The sequence below is a fragment of the Echiichthys vipera genome, assembly GCF_963691815.1.
Source record: "Echiichthys vipera genome assembly, chromosome: 18".
In the NCBI taxonomy this organism is placed as follows: Eukaryota; Metazoa; Chordata; class Actinopteri; order Perciformes; family Trachinidae; genus Echiichthys; species Echiichthys vipera.
The window spans coordinates 3,299,826-3,316,636 of record NC_139843.1 but is presented as its reverse complement, the minus strand read 5'-3'; the positions used below and the strand labels follow the sequence as shown (position 1 = coordinate 3,316,636).

At 43.9% G+C, this 16,811-nt stretch overlaps 1 protein-coding gene across 9 annotated transcripts in view; it reads left to right on the top strand.

Annotated features, from left to right (window-relative positions):
• Nucleotides 1-16,704, top strand: part of LOC310960914 (uncharacterized protein) — a 36,387-nt gene extending 19,683 nt beyond the window's left edge. For 4 of the 9 annotated variants that reach the window (XM_083932768.1, XM_083932767.1, XM_083932772.1 and 1 more), the window contains 9 exons: nucleotides 738-878; nucleotides 2,752-2,812; nucleotides 2,929-2,967; nucleotides 3,160-3,410; nucleotides 4,477-4,569; nucleotides 5,854-5,946; nucleotides 8,701-8,782; nucleotides 10,337-10,443; nucleotides 13,145-16,704. In XM_083932768.1, coding sequence (XP_083788894.1) covers nucleotides 738-878; nucleotides 2,752-2,812; nucleotides 2,929-2,967; nucleotides 3,160-3,410; nucleotides 4,477-4,569; nucleotides 5,854-5,946; nucleotides 8,701-8,782; nucleotides 10,337-10,443; nucleotides 13,145-13,342 — 1,065 coding nt within the window. In that variant the 3' untranslated portion in view covers nucleotides 13,343-16,704. Of the gene's footprint in view, nucleotides 1-737; nucleotides 879-2,751; nucleotides 2,813-2,928; nucleotides 2,968-3,159; nucleotides 3,411-4,476; nucleotides 4,570-5,853; nucleotides 5,947-8,700; nucleotides 8,783-10,336; nucleotides 10,444-11,025; nucleotides 11,177-13,144 lie in introns of all 9 variants that reach the window. The other 5 variants (XM_083932771.1, XM_083932774.1, XM_083932770.1 and 2 more) reach the window with 5 other exon arrangements.
• Nucleotides 16,705-16,811: the final 107 nt, after the last annotated feature.

Sequence of the window (16,811 nt, the reverse complement as noted above, 5' to 3'; positions counted from 1 at the left end):
AGAATGCAGCTTTAAGTGGAGTCTCCTCCTGCTGGACATTAGAGAGAATGCAGCTTTAAGTGGAGTCTCCTCCTGCTGGACATTAGAGAGAATGCAGCTTTAAGTGGAGTCTCCTCCTGCTGGACATTAGAGAGAATGCAGCTTTAAGTGGAGTCTCCTCCTGCTGGACATTAGAGAGAATGCAGCTTTAAGTGGAGTCTCCTCCTGCTGGACATTAGAGAGAATGCAGCTTTAAGTGGAGTCTCCTCCTGCTGGACATTAGAGAGAATGCAGCTTTAAGTGGAGTCTCCTCCTGCTGGACATTAGAGAGAATGCAGCTTTAAGTGGAGTCTCCTCCTGCTGGACATTAGAGAGAATGCAGCTTTAAGTGGAGTCTCCTCCTGCTGGACATTAGAGAGAATGCAGCTTTAAGTGGAATCACCTCCTGCTGGACATTAGAGAGAATGCAGCTTTAAGTGGAGTCTCCTCCTGCTGGACATTAGAGAGAATGCAGCTTTAAGTGGAATCACCTCCTGCTGGACATTAGAGAGAATGCAGCTTTAAGTGGAGTCTCCTCCTGCCGTGCTCCCAGATCTCAGGACCAGGCTGTGGAAACGAGCCCCCGTTGTGATAAACCGGAACAATCCTTCCTCTTTCATCTCCTTCATTTGTTAAATCATTCCTGTTTTACGTTCATTGTCATCAGAACCTTTTGTTTTGTGTTATTATTCATTTTATTTCCCTCCTCATGAAAAAAGACTCACACTGCCACCGCACCGACCCCGTCCCATAAAAGACCGTCTGTGGTCGCCAGGGGCAACAAAACACACGCTTCCTCCCGAAACGGCCTCAGCTCCATCCCCGTTAAAGCCAGCGGCACAGGGCCCAGGCGGCCCGGAGTAAGTACCGCTCTGAGAGGGCACGGTTCAGGGTGTCGAAGGAGGACTTTACCCTCAAACTGACCTTTTGTGCATCGCTTAGTCGCCGGGCGTTGCCGCGGTGAACGGAGAATCGTGAAACTAGGAAAAGTCTTAACAGTAAAACTCTCACAGGACCCGCGCAGTATCATTCTGTTTGTTCAGGTCAATTCATAAACGAGGGCGACACGGTGCACGGTGGTCAGCACTGTCACCTCCCAGCAAGAGGGTTCCTGGTTTGAATCCCGGCTGGGGCCCTTCTGTGTGGAACATGTTGTCCCCGTGTCTGCGTGGGTTTTCTCCGGGTTCTCCGGTTTCCTCCCACAGTCCAAAGACGTGCAGGTGTTCGGTTCATTGATGACTCTAAATCACCCGTAGGTGTGAATGGTTGTCTGTCTCTGTTCGTCTCTATGTGTCCTGTGATAGACTGGCGTCCTGTCCAGGGTGGACCCCGCCTCACGCCCGATGTCAGCTGGGATCGGCTCCAGCACCCCGCGACCCCGACAGGGACAAGAGGCTGAACATGAATGAATGAATGAATTAAAAAATTAGCATTTTCGCTAAAATCGTAATATTTACACAATTCGGAGCGTTGTCTGTTAACGGTTCTCATTCCCTACTCGTCACATACCAACACTTTTTGACCGAGCCCCCACCACAGCGACTTCCTGTTTGATCCAATCAGGAAGCTCCGTCAGCGTCAGTTCTCTGAGTGTCCACTAGGGGCAGGTTTCATAACAGAGCAGTTTCTCATTGAGCCCCATGTTAAACAGGCCGTTTACACAGCATCATTAAACCTGTTTAAGGACAAAAGAACATTCTAGTCTGTGTGTTTAGCTCAGATCTCCATGACAACACTGAGGGGGAGGGGCTAGTTTTTATTTGATTGGAGGTTAAAGTTTAGGAATAATTAGGGGCGTGGCCTCTTGAGTGACAGCTAGCCTCTGGCCCTCACTTCTCTTCTCGGAGGCTAGTTGTCAGGATTAGCATCATTAGCACGCTAACTCCGTCATCTCGACCTGGACTGTGGTGGTGTTTCCATAAGTGACAAGACCGTTTGCTCTTCAATCGACTGAACCAACAGATAGTTTAGGAACACACCGTGTTAGCGTTAGCTCTGTTGTGCTAATTAAATAAACGCACTTGCACCAAACTTGCACTATAAGTTAGCCTACTGTCAATGACACATACACTAGATGCTAATCTGGAGCAGCGGGAGGATTCGGGCCGTGAGGGTCGGTGTTTTACAGTCTATGAGCACGGGACTGTATTTAATATCAGTTTAAATCATAAACGCTGGCTGCACTTCACTCACAGGGCCGTTGTAACCGCCATTAGAGACACGGGAAATAACAAAAGTGACTCCCGTTCCCGTTTATCTAGCAGCGCGTGCCCTCACTTCTCCTCGGAGGTAAACGTCAGCCAGATGGACGTCTCTCCCTCCCCCCAACGTCACATACATGCCCTTTTTTGGTCAGAGGAAATGATGCAGAATCACAGTTTAACAAGATGGCGGCTCCCAGAAGCGAGTGTGATTGGATCAAGTGTAGAGAAGGGACCCTGAAATAAGACTTTTCTCCTGTGTTTGATTCTCCGTTCACTGCCGAAGCGTCCCACAAACACTAAATAAAGATCCTTCATGACTCTAACGCGTTCCTCGGTTGATATTCGATCTGCAGAGGATCCGTCTGAGGGCGAAGCTTCCTTTAAAGATGCTCGATTTCCTCGTCTTGTTTGAGCGGAACCTGCACGGAGTCCAGTTTGAGACTCGTTGCATCAGATGAGACACAGATCTGTGGTGTTGTTCTCTCCAAACATGATTCAGTCGTCTGCACTGTTTGTCGTTGGTTTGCAGAGTCTGGCCGGAGCGAAGCCTCAGACCCCCGGAGCCAAAACCAGAACTGCTGCTCAACCAGGTACAGAACCAAAACTCTGCTCTGTTTCTCATTTAAACCACTTTCACTCTGATTTCTCTGACCTCATGAGGAGTTTAAGGGTCACTCATGATGTGTCGTATGTTTCTGTGATTCAGCGAGTGCCAAGAAACCTCCCACTCCCAAAAATGACAAAGGTAATAAGTAGATGAAAGGAGCCGTCGTTAGAGATCACGTTTGGCCACTGTGCCACAGTTTGACCCGCTCCGGGATCAAACTTGGCTCGCTTATAGTCGCCACAGCTCCTAGCCTCGCTTCTGTTTGATCTCCCTTTCACCCACGACTGTTTGTGACCCGTTTAAACCTTCTGACTTCTCCGATTGCTAAAGACGGGAGTGGACAGAGCAGCCCCGGCACCCCGAAGTCCCCCTCCAGCCAGGCGGCGGCTGCGAAGGCGGCGGCCGAGGCCAACAAAGTGAAGAAGGTGGCGGTGGTGCGCTCCACGCCCAAGTCCCCGGGCTCGCTGAAGAGCCGCCCGCCGGCCCCTCTGGCTGCAGCGGCGCCCATGCCGGACCTGAAGAACGTCAGGTCCAAGATCGGCTCCACAGACAACCTGAAGCACCAGCCCGGAGGGGGGAAGGTCAGAGCGCCGCCCACAGACGCAGAACGCACCTGAAGGTTAAGGCTCAGTGATCAGCTGACTTATTTATGGTTCTATACGTCTTTCCCTTCATCCCTTCATCCCTTCATCCCTTCCTCCCTTCACCCCACCCTTCATCCCTTCCTCCTTTCGCCACTTCCTCCCTTCATCCCTTCCTCCTTTCTTCCCTTCATCCCTTCCTCCCTCCATCCCTTCCTCCCTTCATCCCTTCCTCCCTTCATCCTTTCCTCCCTTCATCCCTTCCTCCCTTCATCCCTTCCTCCCTTCATCCCTTCCTCCCTTCATCCCTTCCTCCCTTCATCTCTTCATCCCTTCATCCATTCCTCCCTCCATCCCTTCCTCCCTTCATCTCATCACCCCCTCCTCCCTCCACCCCTTCCTCCCTTCCTCCCTTCACCCCTTCCTCCTTTCATCCCTTGGACCCTTCCTCCCTTCCTTCCTCCCCCCTTCATCCCTTCATCCCTTCACCCCTTCTTCCCTTCATCTCTTTATCCCTTCACCCCACCCTTCACCCCACCCTTCATCCCTTCCTCCTTTCGCCACTTCCTCCCTTCATCCCTTCCCCCCTTCATCCCTTCATCTCTTCCTCCCTTATTTCCTCCCTCCCTTCCTCCTTTCGCCACTTCCTCCCTTCATCCCTTCACCCCTTCACCCCACCCTTCATCCCTCCCTTCATCTCTTCCTCCCTTCACCCCTTCATCCCTTCATCCCTTCCTCCCTTCATCTCTTCACGCCTTCATCCCTCCCCCCCCTCCTCCCTTCATCTCTTCATCCCTTCCTCCCTTCACCCCTTCATCCCTTCCTCCTTCCTCCCTCCCCTCCTTTATCCCTTCCTCCCTTCCTCTCTCCCCCCTTCCTCTCTTCCTCCCTCCCCCTTCCTCCCTTCCTCCCTCCCCCCTCCCCCCTTCCTTCCTTCCTCCCTTCCTCCCTTCACCCCTTCATCCCTTCCTCCCTTCCTCTCTTCCTCCCTTCATCTCTTCCTCCCTCCCTCCCTCCCTCCCTCCCTCCCCTCCTCCTGTCTGGACCCGTTCTGTCTCTCTCTCAGGTCCAGATCCTGGACAAGAAGCTGGACTTTGCTAACGTCCAGGCTCGCTGTGGATCCAAAGACAACATCAAGCACACGCCCGGAGGAGGGAAGGTGAGGAACCACGTGCTCTTATTCTTTATTCTTCACAAGCTCACAGAGACGGGGCAGTACGGTGAAGGCATTCAAAGGTCTTTTTTAACCACTAATGCTGCTGAAAATAACAGCAAACCTCAGCAGCAGCATGAGAAGAGTCCCTACACACAAAACAAAGCATCATCAGCGTAGAGAGTGAACCTGTTGGTGGTTTTGCATCTTTTTGTGGTGGTTTTGAATCTTTTTGTGGTGGTTTTGCATCTTTTTGTGGTGGTTTTGAATCTTTTTGTGGGGGTTTTGTATCTTTTTGTGGTGGTTTTGCATCTTTTTGTGGTGGTTTTGCATCTTCTTGCGGTGGTTTTGCATCTTTTTGTGGTGGTTTTGTGTCTTTTTGTGGAGGTTTTGCATCTTTTTGCGGTGGTTTTGCATCTTTTTGTGGTGGTTTTGCATCTTTTTGCGGTGGTTTTGCATCTTTTTGTGGTGGTTTTGCATCTTTTTGTGGCGGTTTTGCATCTTTTTGTGGTGGTTTTGTGTCTTTTTGCAGTGGTTTTGCATCTTTTTGCGGTGGTTTTGTATCTTTTTGTGGCGGTTTTGCACCTTTTTTGGTGGTTTTGTATCTTTTTGTGGTGGTTTTGCATCTTTTTTGGTGGTTTTGCATCTTTTTGTGGTGGTTTTGTATCTTTTTGTGGTGGTTTTGTATCTTTCTCTCTTCTTAGTTAAAGCTTCAGAAACAAAAGTCACATTTAAGCACCAATGGGCTCCTTCCTTTGGGATTGACTTTGGTAATCCACTGTAATGGACTTTACTATGAGAGGAGCTGGTACAGGGGCCAGTAGGTAAGTCTTTAAAACACTCTTTAATAAACTCTGGCTTCACTAACTACGCTGTTGCTGCTTTGTTGTGTGTGTAGGGACTCTTCTCATGCTGCTGCAGAGGTTTGCTGTTATTTTCAGCAGCATTAGTGGTTAAAAAAGACCTTTGAATGCCTTCACCGTACTGCCCCGAGCTAACCACTGTTAGCCACGTCCGGCTGTTAGCGACTCTCAGGTGCAGAAGAAGATCCTGGGATGATTTTAAGGCAGAATTTCCCTTTAAAAGCATAAAGTGTCACAGCCTCACAGTGTGAAAACAAACTGGAGGTGTGAAGTCTGAGATAAGTGGGAATGTGAGGGGTCTCCTCAGCGGGGCGGTCTTTAATCAGCCGGGTCAGGTCTCTCTCCTCCCCGGAGCCGCAAACTCGTCCCTCCAACGTCTAATTTCCTCCTCCCTCCAGGATAACCGTCTTTCATATCAACTTTCCAGGTACAAATTATTGAAAAGAAGCTGGACTTAAGCAATGTGCAGTCCCGGTGCGGCTCCAAAGATAATCTAAAACACGTACCCGGGGGCGGCAACGTGAGTAGCTACGACAGACCCTGAATGCACCTTCACAGAGGAGCAGGGAGTGAGCGTGCACGAGTCCTCCCGTGTGTCCGACCCCCCCGACACTGTAACACCTCCTATTAACCGTGTTCTCATTAATACACAGGCATGAGCATTTCATACTGACCGCCCGAATAACACTTAACCGTCCGCGGTGCAACCAAACCAAGTAGTTTCACTCAAGCGCGGCACTTAAAGGTCCCGTAAACTGTGAGATTTCCACATCTCTTTTTAATATAAAGGTGCAAAATATGCACTTTTATAAATACTGTGAAAGTATCAAAACTCTCAGTCCGCAGAGAAACGCACACGGCCCGTGTTCAGACACTGTGCCTTTAAACGAGCCGTCAGGACTTCCTGTACTGTTGTGATGTCACAAATCTACTCTACATCGTTAGAAGGGGTGCAGTGCCTTCATTTGCTTATTGTGACGTCATTTATCTGCGTATATTCAAATGTTTTATATCCCTAAAATCTGCACAACCTGAGCTAAAAGCTTACGTAAGTCATTAAAACATTAATATTTAATAAAAGCTTTAAAATTGGGTCGGAAATAAAAAGAAATACATAAAGCGGACGCGTTTTTTTCAGCACTTTTTACGAAATAAACACGAAACGTTTCGATCCAAACGATTTTTAAATGCGGTTACATAAAGGAAATATTTATTAATACTCCAGAAGTTATTTGAACTTTAAACAATTATTGGTTTTTAAGATTTAAAGGCGTTTTGACAGTTTGACGTCAGAACGCGATGAAGTGAAAGAAGCTTTCTGTCGCAAAACGTATTAATTTTTTAGATGGTATGTTTTCTATTTTAGATCCTTTTAAACGTGATCACTTTTATAATTCAGCTTTATTTAATAATTACTTTACAAATGAAGACGTGTGCGTGTAAAACTTATGAGTTCATGAAATAGTTAAACATTATTTAGAAAAAGCTACAAGATTAAAGTCGTAAATTTACAAGAAAAAACGTCGATATCACACAAATGAATATATAGATTAAAGTCGTGTTTTCTGAAAGATTAAAGAGTTTATGAAACAATAAAATACTTAAATATTCTCTGAAAGTATTAAATTATAAATTTGCAATAAAAACTTAAATATTATCTAAAATATATTAAATTATAAATTTGCAATAAAATATTTAAATATTCTCTGAAATTAGTAAATAATATATATATGGAAAAAAAGTAAATTTTATCTGAGATATACTTTATATCTCATATTATAAATAATATATAATTGACTATTGCAATTGCAGCGCGGCCTGCAGCGCGGCCTGCAGCGCGGCCTGCAGCGCGGCCTGCAGCGCGGCCTGCAGCGCGGCCTGCAGCGCGGCCTGCACCGCGGCCTGCACCGCGGCCTCGCTCGCACCAGGACGTTAGATCTGACTCAGCCGTCTCGCTGCGTCCCCTCTCCTCTGAGCCTGTGATGTAATGCTCATGGTCCTGATTACTCTGTGGACTCTGTGCTTGTCCCTTTGACTGTGATCAGAAAGTTTTACCACCCAAACAAGCACGCATGAATCCCCCGAGTGTGTGTGTGTGTGTGTGTGTGTGTGTGTGTGTGTTTCTGAAGATCTTATAAAAATGAATGGATTCCCTCAAAGTGGAGAGACGCGTTAAAGGAGAAGGAGTCTCTGCACAGACACAAAGAGTCTCTGTCCGCGCTGACACGCACAGAGACGACCTCGGCCGAGAGACTGAGCGCTTTGTGTGACGAGGGGGTCTGTGGATCCTCAAAGCCACTTCAGTCAAAAGCAACTGGACTTGGTTCTTTGTCCAGGAAGACGTTTCACCTCTCATCCAAGAGGCTTCATCAGTTCATGTACGCATCTGACCAGGACCAGGACCAGGACCAGGACCAGGACCAGGCTGGGACTGGACCAGGCTGGGACTGGACCAGGTTGGGACTGGTCCAACTAACTGGTGTGGAGATCCAGGTCTTTAATCTCTAGAAGCATCAATGCAGAAGTAGAGAAACCATCGCTAACCAGAGGAGGGGGTCTGAGACTCCACTTCTCTCCAGTTTACAATGCTGCCCTTTCATCCCTTCATTCAACAATCCAACCTCAAAGAACAACTGTTCACAAACGTCCTCCTGTGACTCCAACGACGGTCGTTCAGACTCAATAGAGCACTAACCAAGTCCAGACCTACTTCCCACCAACAACTGTCACTCTAACGACGGTCGTTGGGGCTTGGAGCACAAAGGGTTCCTGTGGCATCATCGGCCTGTGAGAGGTTAAATACCTGGATCTCACCTCAGTTAGTTGGACCAGTCCCAGCCTGGTCCTGGTTCTGGTCCTGGTCCTGGTCCAGTCCCAGTCTGGTCAGATGCGTACATGAACTGATGAAGCCTCTTGGATGAGAGGTGAAACGTCTTCCTAGACAAAGAACCAGGTCCAGTTGCTTTTGACTGAAATTGCTTTGAGGATTGTGTGACGAGACGATCGGCCGTGACAGCAGAGCGGAGCCTCTGCTCCATGAGCCGTGCACGTTACAGAATGCAGAACATGACTGAATGAAACCATTTTTCTGCATTTCTTTTATTAATAACCTTCTTTACTCTGTAACCCGGTGTGTCTCCACGTGTGTTTCCTCCCTGGATGCAGACGAACGGTCGTAGCATCAGTTCCTCTGCAGCTGCACGACTTTAGAGCGGTTCGTGCTGAAAGACTGAATGTGTGATACGTGTCTGCTCTGGTTCTGTCGCCGTCACAGGTTCAGATCGTGCACAAGAAGATCGATCTGACCAACGTTCAGTCCAAATGTGGATCCAAAGTCAACATCCGTCATAAGCCAGGTACGTTTGTTCTTCCTGAAATAAGCAGAATATTCCTAAATCAAGGGAAATGATTTTGTGTTAGAAAGAAAATCTAACAATGAACAGTTGTGCAAGTGGTTTCTTACAAAAGTCAAAGTTTAGTCTGTCGACAAAAGTCACTGAAAAATCAGAATGTGCTTAAAACTGGACAGAAAAGTTGCAAAAAAGAATTACAGTTGTTTCTTAAGAGTCTTAAATTGAGAATTTGTGCTTTTGGTCTCTTAAAAAAGTCTCACAGTAGTAAAAAAAGTCAAAAAATCAAAGTAAAGTCTGTCGAAAAAGTAAAAAAAGTCAGTGAAAAATCATAATGTGACTTAAAACTAGACAAAAAAAGAAATACGGTCGTTTCTTAAGATTCTTAAATTAAAAAGTCTCTTAAAAAAGTCTCACAGTATTAAAGTAAAGTGTAGAGAATTAACCAAGTGGACCCACGTGTCTTTAATTAGTGAAGTCTGTTGGAAAAGTAAAAAAAGTCAGTGAAAAAATCATATGTCTTAAAACTGGACAGAAAAAGTTACAAAAAAGAGTCTTAGATTGAGAATTTGTGCTTTTGGTCTCTTAAAAAAGTCTCACAGTAATAAAAAAAAGTCAAAAACTCAAAGTTTAGTCTGTTGAAAAAGTAAAAAAAGTCACTGAAAAATCTTAATGTGACTTAAAACTGGACAAAAAAAGAATTACAGTCGTTTCTTAATTCAGTTAAATTCAGTTAAATGTTCTTTTCAGTGTCAAATCCTAACAGAAGTTATGTCAGGACACTTTACAGAGCAGGTAAAGACACACTCACACACAGACTTATTTATGGTCGTTTCTTAAGAGTCTTAAATTGAGAAGTTTTTTTGCTTTTGGTCCTTTAAAAAAGTCTCACAGTAATAAAAAAAAGTCAAAAAATCAAAGTTTAGTCTGTTGGAAAAGTAAAAAAGTCAGTGAAAAATCATCATGTGACTTAAAACTAGACAAGAAAAGAATTACGGTCGTTTCTTAATTCAATTCAATTCAGTTAAATGTTCTCTTTAGTGTCAAATCCTAACAGAAGTTATGTCAGGACACTTTACAGAGCAGGTAAAAACCAAACTCTGGGACTTATTTATAATTCTTTAAAGGTTTTTAGATGAAGAAGTTTTGCTCGTGGTCTCAAAGTTTAAATAAGGAACATGATCTTGTTCCTTTGCTGCGATCATTTGCATAAATGCTGCACGTCCACACGTCCACACGTCCACACGTCCACTCGTCCACGCGTCCACTCGTCCACACGTCCACACGTCCACGCGTCCACAGGTCCACACGTCATTACGGGTTAAGTCCAGTTTGATATTCACTCGTTAATCTACTAAAGAAAAAGTTTAATGTGTATTTTCTCAAAATGAGACAATTTCTCTTCTTCTTTGCACGATTTTTCTTCTTCTTAGACAGAAAATAGGACTGATTTTCTCTAAATCAGGCTTTTTAAACGTCCTTAACCTTCAGTTTCTGCGGTTTGTGTGTTTTTATTATTATTTATTATGTTTCTTTAACGTGTGTTTGTTCTTTTTTCAGGCGGCGGAAACATCGAGATCAAAAACGAGAAGCTGGAGTTCAGAGTTCAGTCCAAGGTCGGCTCTCTCGACAACATCGGCCACGTCCCCGGAGGTGGACAGAGACGGGTAAACACACACGTTCAAGACACTTAGGGCGCACGCTCGTGCTCGTACACGTGCAAACGTGCTTTACTAAAGCCCACCTCTCCCAAACGGGCCGTGGACGGCAAGCGTGCCGCTCCTAGACGTGGTACGGTTGCACTCACACTGGTCAAAGGAACCAGACTTTAGCGGATTTTCTAACGAATAGAAATGTAGAGAAAAACAGGAAACGCCGTTTTAAGGAGGTGGTCGTTTCTCTGCAGCAGGTTTCATTTAGAAATCTGATTTTTCCAGGAGCTGAGTCTTGATTTCGGAGGCTTGTTGTCACAGTGCAGCGCGTTCGCTCAAACCGATGTCTCCCACAGAGAAACCGACATTTTAAGATGTAAAGATGCACCGCTGAGTCCTCCCTCTCTCACCCGTCCCTCCCCTGCGTTTGATGCTTGTCTCCCTCTTTTGTTCGAGCTTCCATCGTCTCCATCCGGCTGATTCCACCATAAGTTACTGATTTGTTGTCATCATGTTCAGTTGTGTTGCGTTTTGATTTGTGTTGATGCCATTTTTGTTGCATGCGTTGTCATTCCCGCTGCTGGGGCTCCTCTGCAGAGGGAGAAGGGGAAGGAAGCAGAGGGGAGCACCTCAGACAGCCCCTCCATCCCCTCCCCCGCTGTCTCCCCCCCTCAGTCACCTCAGCCTGTCCCTTCAGCACCAATCACACCCATCTTGACGAACCCCCTCATAAAGATTGAGGACTCCTGTAAGTAGCTAACAGGTCGGCGTTGTCTGCAGCGCAAATGTTCTTTGTTTTTTACAGGTTTTAAGAACGTGAACGTGCAAACTGATAAACACCTGCACACAACGCACGGACAAAGGAACAGTCCCAGTGTTTGACTTTAACATTAATGTGTACTTTGACTTTTTTACAACATACTAAACTATGTCAGAGTCGTATCATAGTACGCTGAAACAAAAAACAAAAAGTCATAGCATGTTAAAAAAAAAGTCAAAATATAATATGTCAGAAAGAATAAATGCTTAAATCATCAGACGAAAAGGTCACGGTACACTCATGAAAGTCATGAAAAGTCAAATTATTGTGTCCAGTAAACGCCCAAAATTTTTTTTTAAAACATATTATGTAAAAAAGTCGTAGTATAGTAAGTAAAATATGTAAAAAGTTGTAGTATAGTTTGTAAAAACTGTAAAAAAGTCGTAGTATAGTTTGTAAAAAATGTAAAAAAGTTTGTAAAAAATGTAAAAAGTTGTATTTTAGTTTGTAAAAAAAGTAAAAAAGTTGTAGTTTAGTTTGTAAAAACTGTAAAAAGTCGTAGTTTAGTTTGTAAAAAATGTAAAACAGTCGTAGTATAGTTTGTAAAAAATGTAAAAAAGTTTGTAAAAAATTTAAAAAGTTGTATTTTAGTTTGTAAAAACTGTAAAAAAAGTCGTAGTATAGTTTGTAAAAAATGTAAAACAGTTTGTAAAAAATGTAAAAAGTTGTATTTTAGTTTGTAAAAAATGTAAAAAGTCGTAGTTTAGTTTGTAAAAAATGTAAAAAAGTCATAGTTTAGTTTGTAAAAAATGTAAAAAGTTGTAGTATAGTTTGTAAATTTTTTTTAAAAAGTTGTAGTTTAGTTTGTAAAAATGTAAAAGGTCGTAGTTTAGTTTGTAAAAATGTAAAAAGTCGTAGTTTAGTCAGTAAAAAATGTAAAAAAGTCATAGTTTAGTTTGTAAAAAATGTAAAAAGTTGTAGTATAGTTTGTAAAAAATGTAAAAAAGTCGTAGTTTAGTTTGTAATTTTTTTAAAAAAAGTTGTAGTTTAGTTTGTAAAAATGTAAAAGGTCGTAGTTTAGTTTGTAAAAATGTAAAAAGTCGTAGTTTAGTTTGTAAAAATGTAAAAAGTCGTAGTTTAGTTAGTAAAAAATGTAAAAAAGTCGTAGTATAGTTTGTATAAAATGTAAAAAAGTCATAGTTTAGTTTGTAAAAAAGTCGTAGTATAGTTTGTAAAACATGTAAAAAGTTGTAGTATAGTTTGTAAAACATGTAAAAAAGTCGTAGTATAGTTTGTAAAAAAATGTAAAAAAGTCGTAGTTTAGTTTGTAAAAAATGTAAAAAAGTCGTAGTAAAAAATTCGTATTTTAGTTTGTAAAAAATGTAAAAAAGTTTGTAAAAAATGTAAAAAGTCGTAGTTTAGTTTGTAAAAAATGTAAAAAAGTTTGTAAAAAATGTAAAAAGTCGTAGTTTAGTTTGTAAAAAATGTAAAAAAGTTTGTAAAAAATGTAAAAAGTCGTAGTATAGTTTGTTAGAAATGTAAAAAAAGTTTGTAAAAAATGTAAAAAAGTAGTAGTTTAGTTTGTACAAAAAGTAAAAAAGTTGTAGTTTAGTTTGTAAAAAGTGTAAAAAAGTCGTAGTTTAGTTTGTAAAAAATGTAAAAAGTCGTAGTTTAGTTTGTAAAAAAATGTAAAAAAGTTTGTAAAAAATATGTAAAAAGTCGTAGTTTAGGTTGTAAAAAATGTAAAAAAATCGTAGTTTACTTTGTAATTTTTTAAAAAGGTCGTAGTTTAGTTTGTAAAAAATGTAAAAAGTCGTAGTATAGTAGACACCGTGTCATGGTGTGGACGCCGTGTCACAGTGCAGACGCCCTGTCACGGTTCAGACACCCTGCCGCGGTGCAGACAGTACTCCGGTCCGCGTGTTTGACCTGCCCCGTGTTTGATCCTCTCCGCAGATTGAGAGCCACAAGCTGAGCTTCCGTGAGAGCGCCAGGGCCCGCACCGACCACGGCGCTGAGATCGTCTCTCTGGAAGACTCCCCCCAGCAGCTCAGCACCGTGTCCTCCTCCGGCAGCATCAACATGGCCGACTCTCCGCAGCTCTCCACGCTGGCCGACCAGGTGTCCGCCTCTCTGGCCCAGCAGGGCTTGTGAACGCACCTGCGCCCCCTCCACTCCCTCCACCCTCGACCACGTAGAGGAGTTGTGACGCCTTCCTCGTTACTTTCACAGGACTTTTTTAGCTCCCCGTCACCGTTCATCCTTCACTAACCTTCGAAAGCGCGTTAGAGAGAGAGAGAGTTCACCACGTAGGCCCACGCGTCTTTAATCAGTCTCTTTATTTGCTCTTTCTACCTTTTTCTAAGCCTCCCTTTAAGAGTCAAAGCGCCCCAGCAGAGCAAAATTCTCCCCGTGACTGAGATTTCACACGTGCGGGTGAATCTGACGCCCTTCGCCGCGTGGTTTCCCGCCACGTGGACCGTAAAAAACCTTTAGAAATGAGCTCTTCACGCCCCCTTTGGACGCGTGTCCCCCTGATATTTCTTTTGGTATGATGGAAGCAGACTGCTGCGGTCAAGGTCACGCTAAAGCAGAACAGCTAACAGGGTAACGGAGAGAGAGAGAGAGAGAGAGAGAGAGAGAGAGAGCGAGGCGTAAAGTAGCACCCTTCCTTCGTCGAGGCTTTCCGACCTCCGTGCTGTCGTTGCCGCGGCGCTCGGAGGGCGGTTCATTCAAAAAAGAAGTAAAAAAAAAAGAAGCTAGAGTAGAAACGTGGGTTTGCGTCGGGCACGGTTTTCTAATGGTACTCTGTGGATCTACGACGTGTGTTTGATATGAAGCAACATTTGTATTGTGCCTGCTACTGTCAGTGTTGGTTTTTTGTTACTGCTCCGTTCAAGACGCGCCGAAAAGCCTCCGGGAGGAAACTCAAAGTGGCCAAATTATTAGGGAGGGGCGGGCGTCGATCACAGCGCGTGCACGTTAAACAGTAGGTAGAATTTATCACAGTTACCGGGGAAAGTATTCTTAAAGCGACGTGAATGCGTAGACGCGTAGATGCTGCGTTGGCTGCAGCCGCGGCGGCCATCTTTGTACATTTACCGACGTTTCCGTGTGTGTCGCAGAGAAACGCCTCCTAAGGTCCGGCTGCAGCGTCCGCGCATGTTTATAGATGTGCATCCGCGCTGACTCGATCGCTAAATGCTACGCTGCTTTTTAGTCATGTAGCGTAAATGCTAAGCTAACGCACGAGTGTAGGTGAAGTCGTGGAGTCAAACGGAGCTTCGTGCTTTTTAAACATCACGATCAAACAAAAACGACCCTCGTGAGTTTTAACCACACTCATGAATTCTTATTATTAATAATATTTCCTTAGAACAGTGACATGATCTCAAAAATAGGATTTAAAAAAGTGCACTCAAGCAGAATGAACACTGAGGATGGAGGGAGGATGGGTTGATTAGTTAATTGGTCAGTTGGTTGATTTATTAATGTCTGACTGGATCATTTGTTAATTAGTTAATTGATTGGTTAGTTAACTTGTTAGTTAGTTGGTAGATTTTTATATTTGTTATTTGGCTAATTTGTTAATTGGCTAACTGATTAGCTAATTGGTTAATAAGCTAGTTGTATGGTTAGTTAATTGGTTAATTTACGAATGTGATGATTGGTTAATTGGTTAACTTGTTAATTTGCTATTTGGTTGATTAGTTAATTGGTTGATCTGATAATTGGTTTATTAGTTAACTGTCTGATTGGTTAATTTGCTAATTTATTGATTGATTAGTTAATTGGCTAATAAGCTAATTGCATGGTTAGTTAATTGGTTGATTTACTAATTAGTTGACTTACTTGATTCATTTTCTAATTAGCTGATTGATTCGTTAATTTACTGCTTAGATGATTGGTTGACTTGTTAATTGATTAATTTGCTCATTGGTTATTTTGGGCCGAGTGGAGTGAAACTGTGGAGCAGTGGGTTCATTTGCTCGGCCGTTTGAATCTTTGCATCAGAACCTGAGCAGCACCGGACCCAGGACTCAACGTGACGGGACGGTCCGCTGCTCTGCTCTCCACTGATGAAATATCCTGATAACACCGGCCAAAAGTATGTGGACACCTGGATATCACCCGTGTGTGTGTGTGGTTCTAACAGCCTCCACTCTGCTGGATTCAGGTCGTTTCACTGTTTTTAAAGCATCAAGGAACAAATTCAAACCAAAACTCATTAGAAAAATTAAACATCAGTGATAAAAACACAGAAACCGTCTTTGGAAACGTTTATTTGCTGTGAGTTTTTAGTTCGACCTGCGTCCGATCCAGCGCCTGGTTTCATTAGAATACTTTAAAAAAGAGAAAATTAATAATTATTAATGATTCTGAGCAGAAAACACAAAACTGAACACGATTTGGTGCATTTTGTCACGACCCCCTGAAGGCCTCGTGCCCCAGCTCACATTTTTAACGCAGCGTGAATTTCTTCCAGTGTGGAGCTCATTTTTCTGATTATTCTGACGCCACGTGAACGCAGCATAAAACATGTAATATTAATGAAATTAGATTTCTGTATTTGACCTGTGATTTGGACTCGCTCCAAACTTAAACACCTGTTCTTCTCCACGTGCTGCACGCGTCCACCTGCCGTTACTCACCTGACAAACACACACACACACACACACACGTCATTGTTGTGTGTGTGTTCTGTGGATTTCCTTAAAGGGAACCAAAGAAACGAACCCAGAGTCAGCAGGGCCGTCCACACACTTTTGGCCACACACTGAGTTTCAGATCCTGATGACGACGTTCGACTTCACTGTAAAGAACGTTTGAGTTGAAGGAAACGAACGCGACCAGCTGCTTTTCCTCAAACAACGTTCCCTTAAAAATGTGCTCAAAGAAAAACTCTCACACCGTCCCGATGTTGGTGAACACTCATCGATATTAATCACATTAATATTAATAACCTTCTTGCATGCACCTCATGTGAGAGCGTCTGCTTGTTGCCTCCCCCCGGTCACAGAGTGGTCTCTCCCTCTTTGTGCGTCCTGTTTGATAAAAACGCTTCAGATCCAGATTAAAAAACAAAAAAAGACACTTTTCTCCCACTTGTGTGTGTTTAACGTGTTGCCAACGGATATTAAAGTGTTTGATCTCTACGCGGAAACACGCAGACGGGACTTTTAAGGGTGCGCTCGCAACATTACGACATTACGTGCATGCTGAGTTCTCGGTGCTTTGTCTTGAGTTCGTCCCGAGTGTGCAGGGGACGGCGAGCTGCTCCCGCCGCGCAGGACGAGGGAAGCGTGTCGGCGTTGGCGACGTGCTTCGGTCGGGTCCTCGAGAGGTTGTTTTTTCCCCCTGCAGTAACAAAAAACACTCATCCCCCTTGTTAGTTTCTTTCTGACGCTGTACAGTTTGTGGAAATGTGATTGTTCTCGTTATTGTGCATTTGATCAATAACTGGTTTATGATGATTCTCGTCGCTGTTTGTGTGTATTTGAAAATAAACGCTATGAAGTCACCGTGGTGGTCGTGAAGGATCCGCAGCAGCAACACACAAGCGCCCGTCTGAAATCACCCCCCCCCCTCCCCCTGTGTGTGTCACGTCGACTCACTGTCTGAG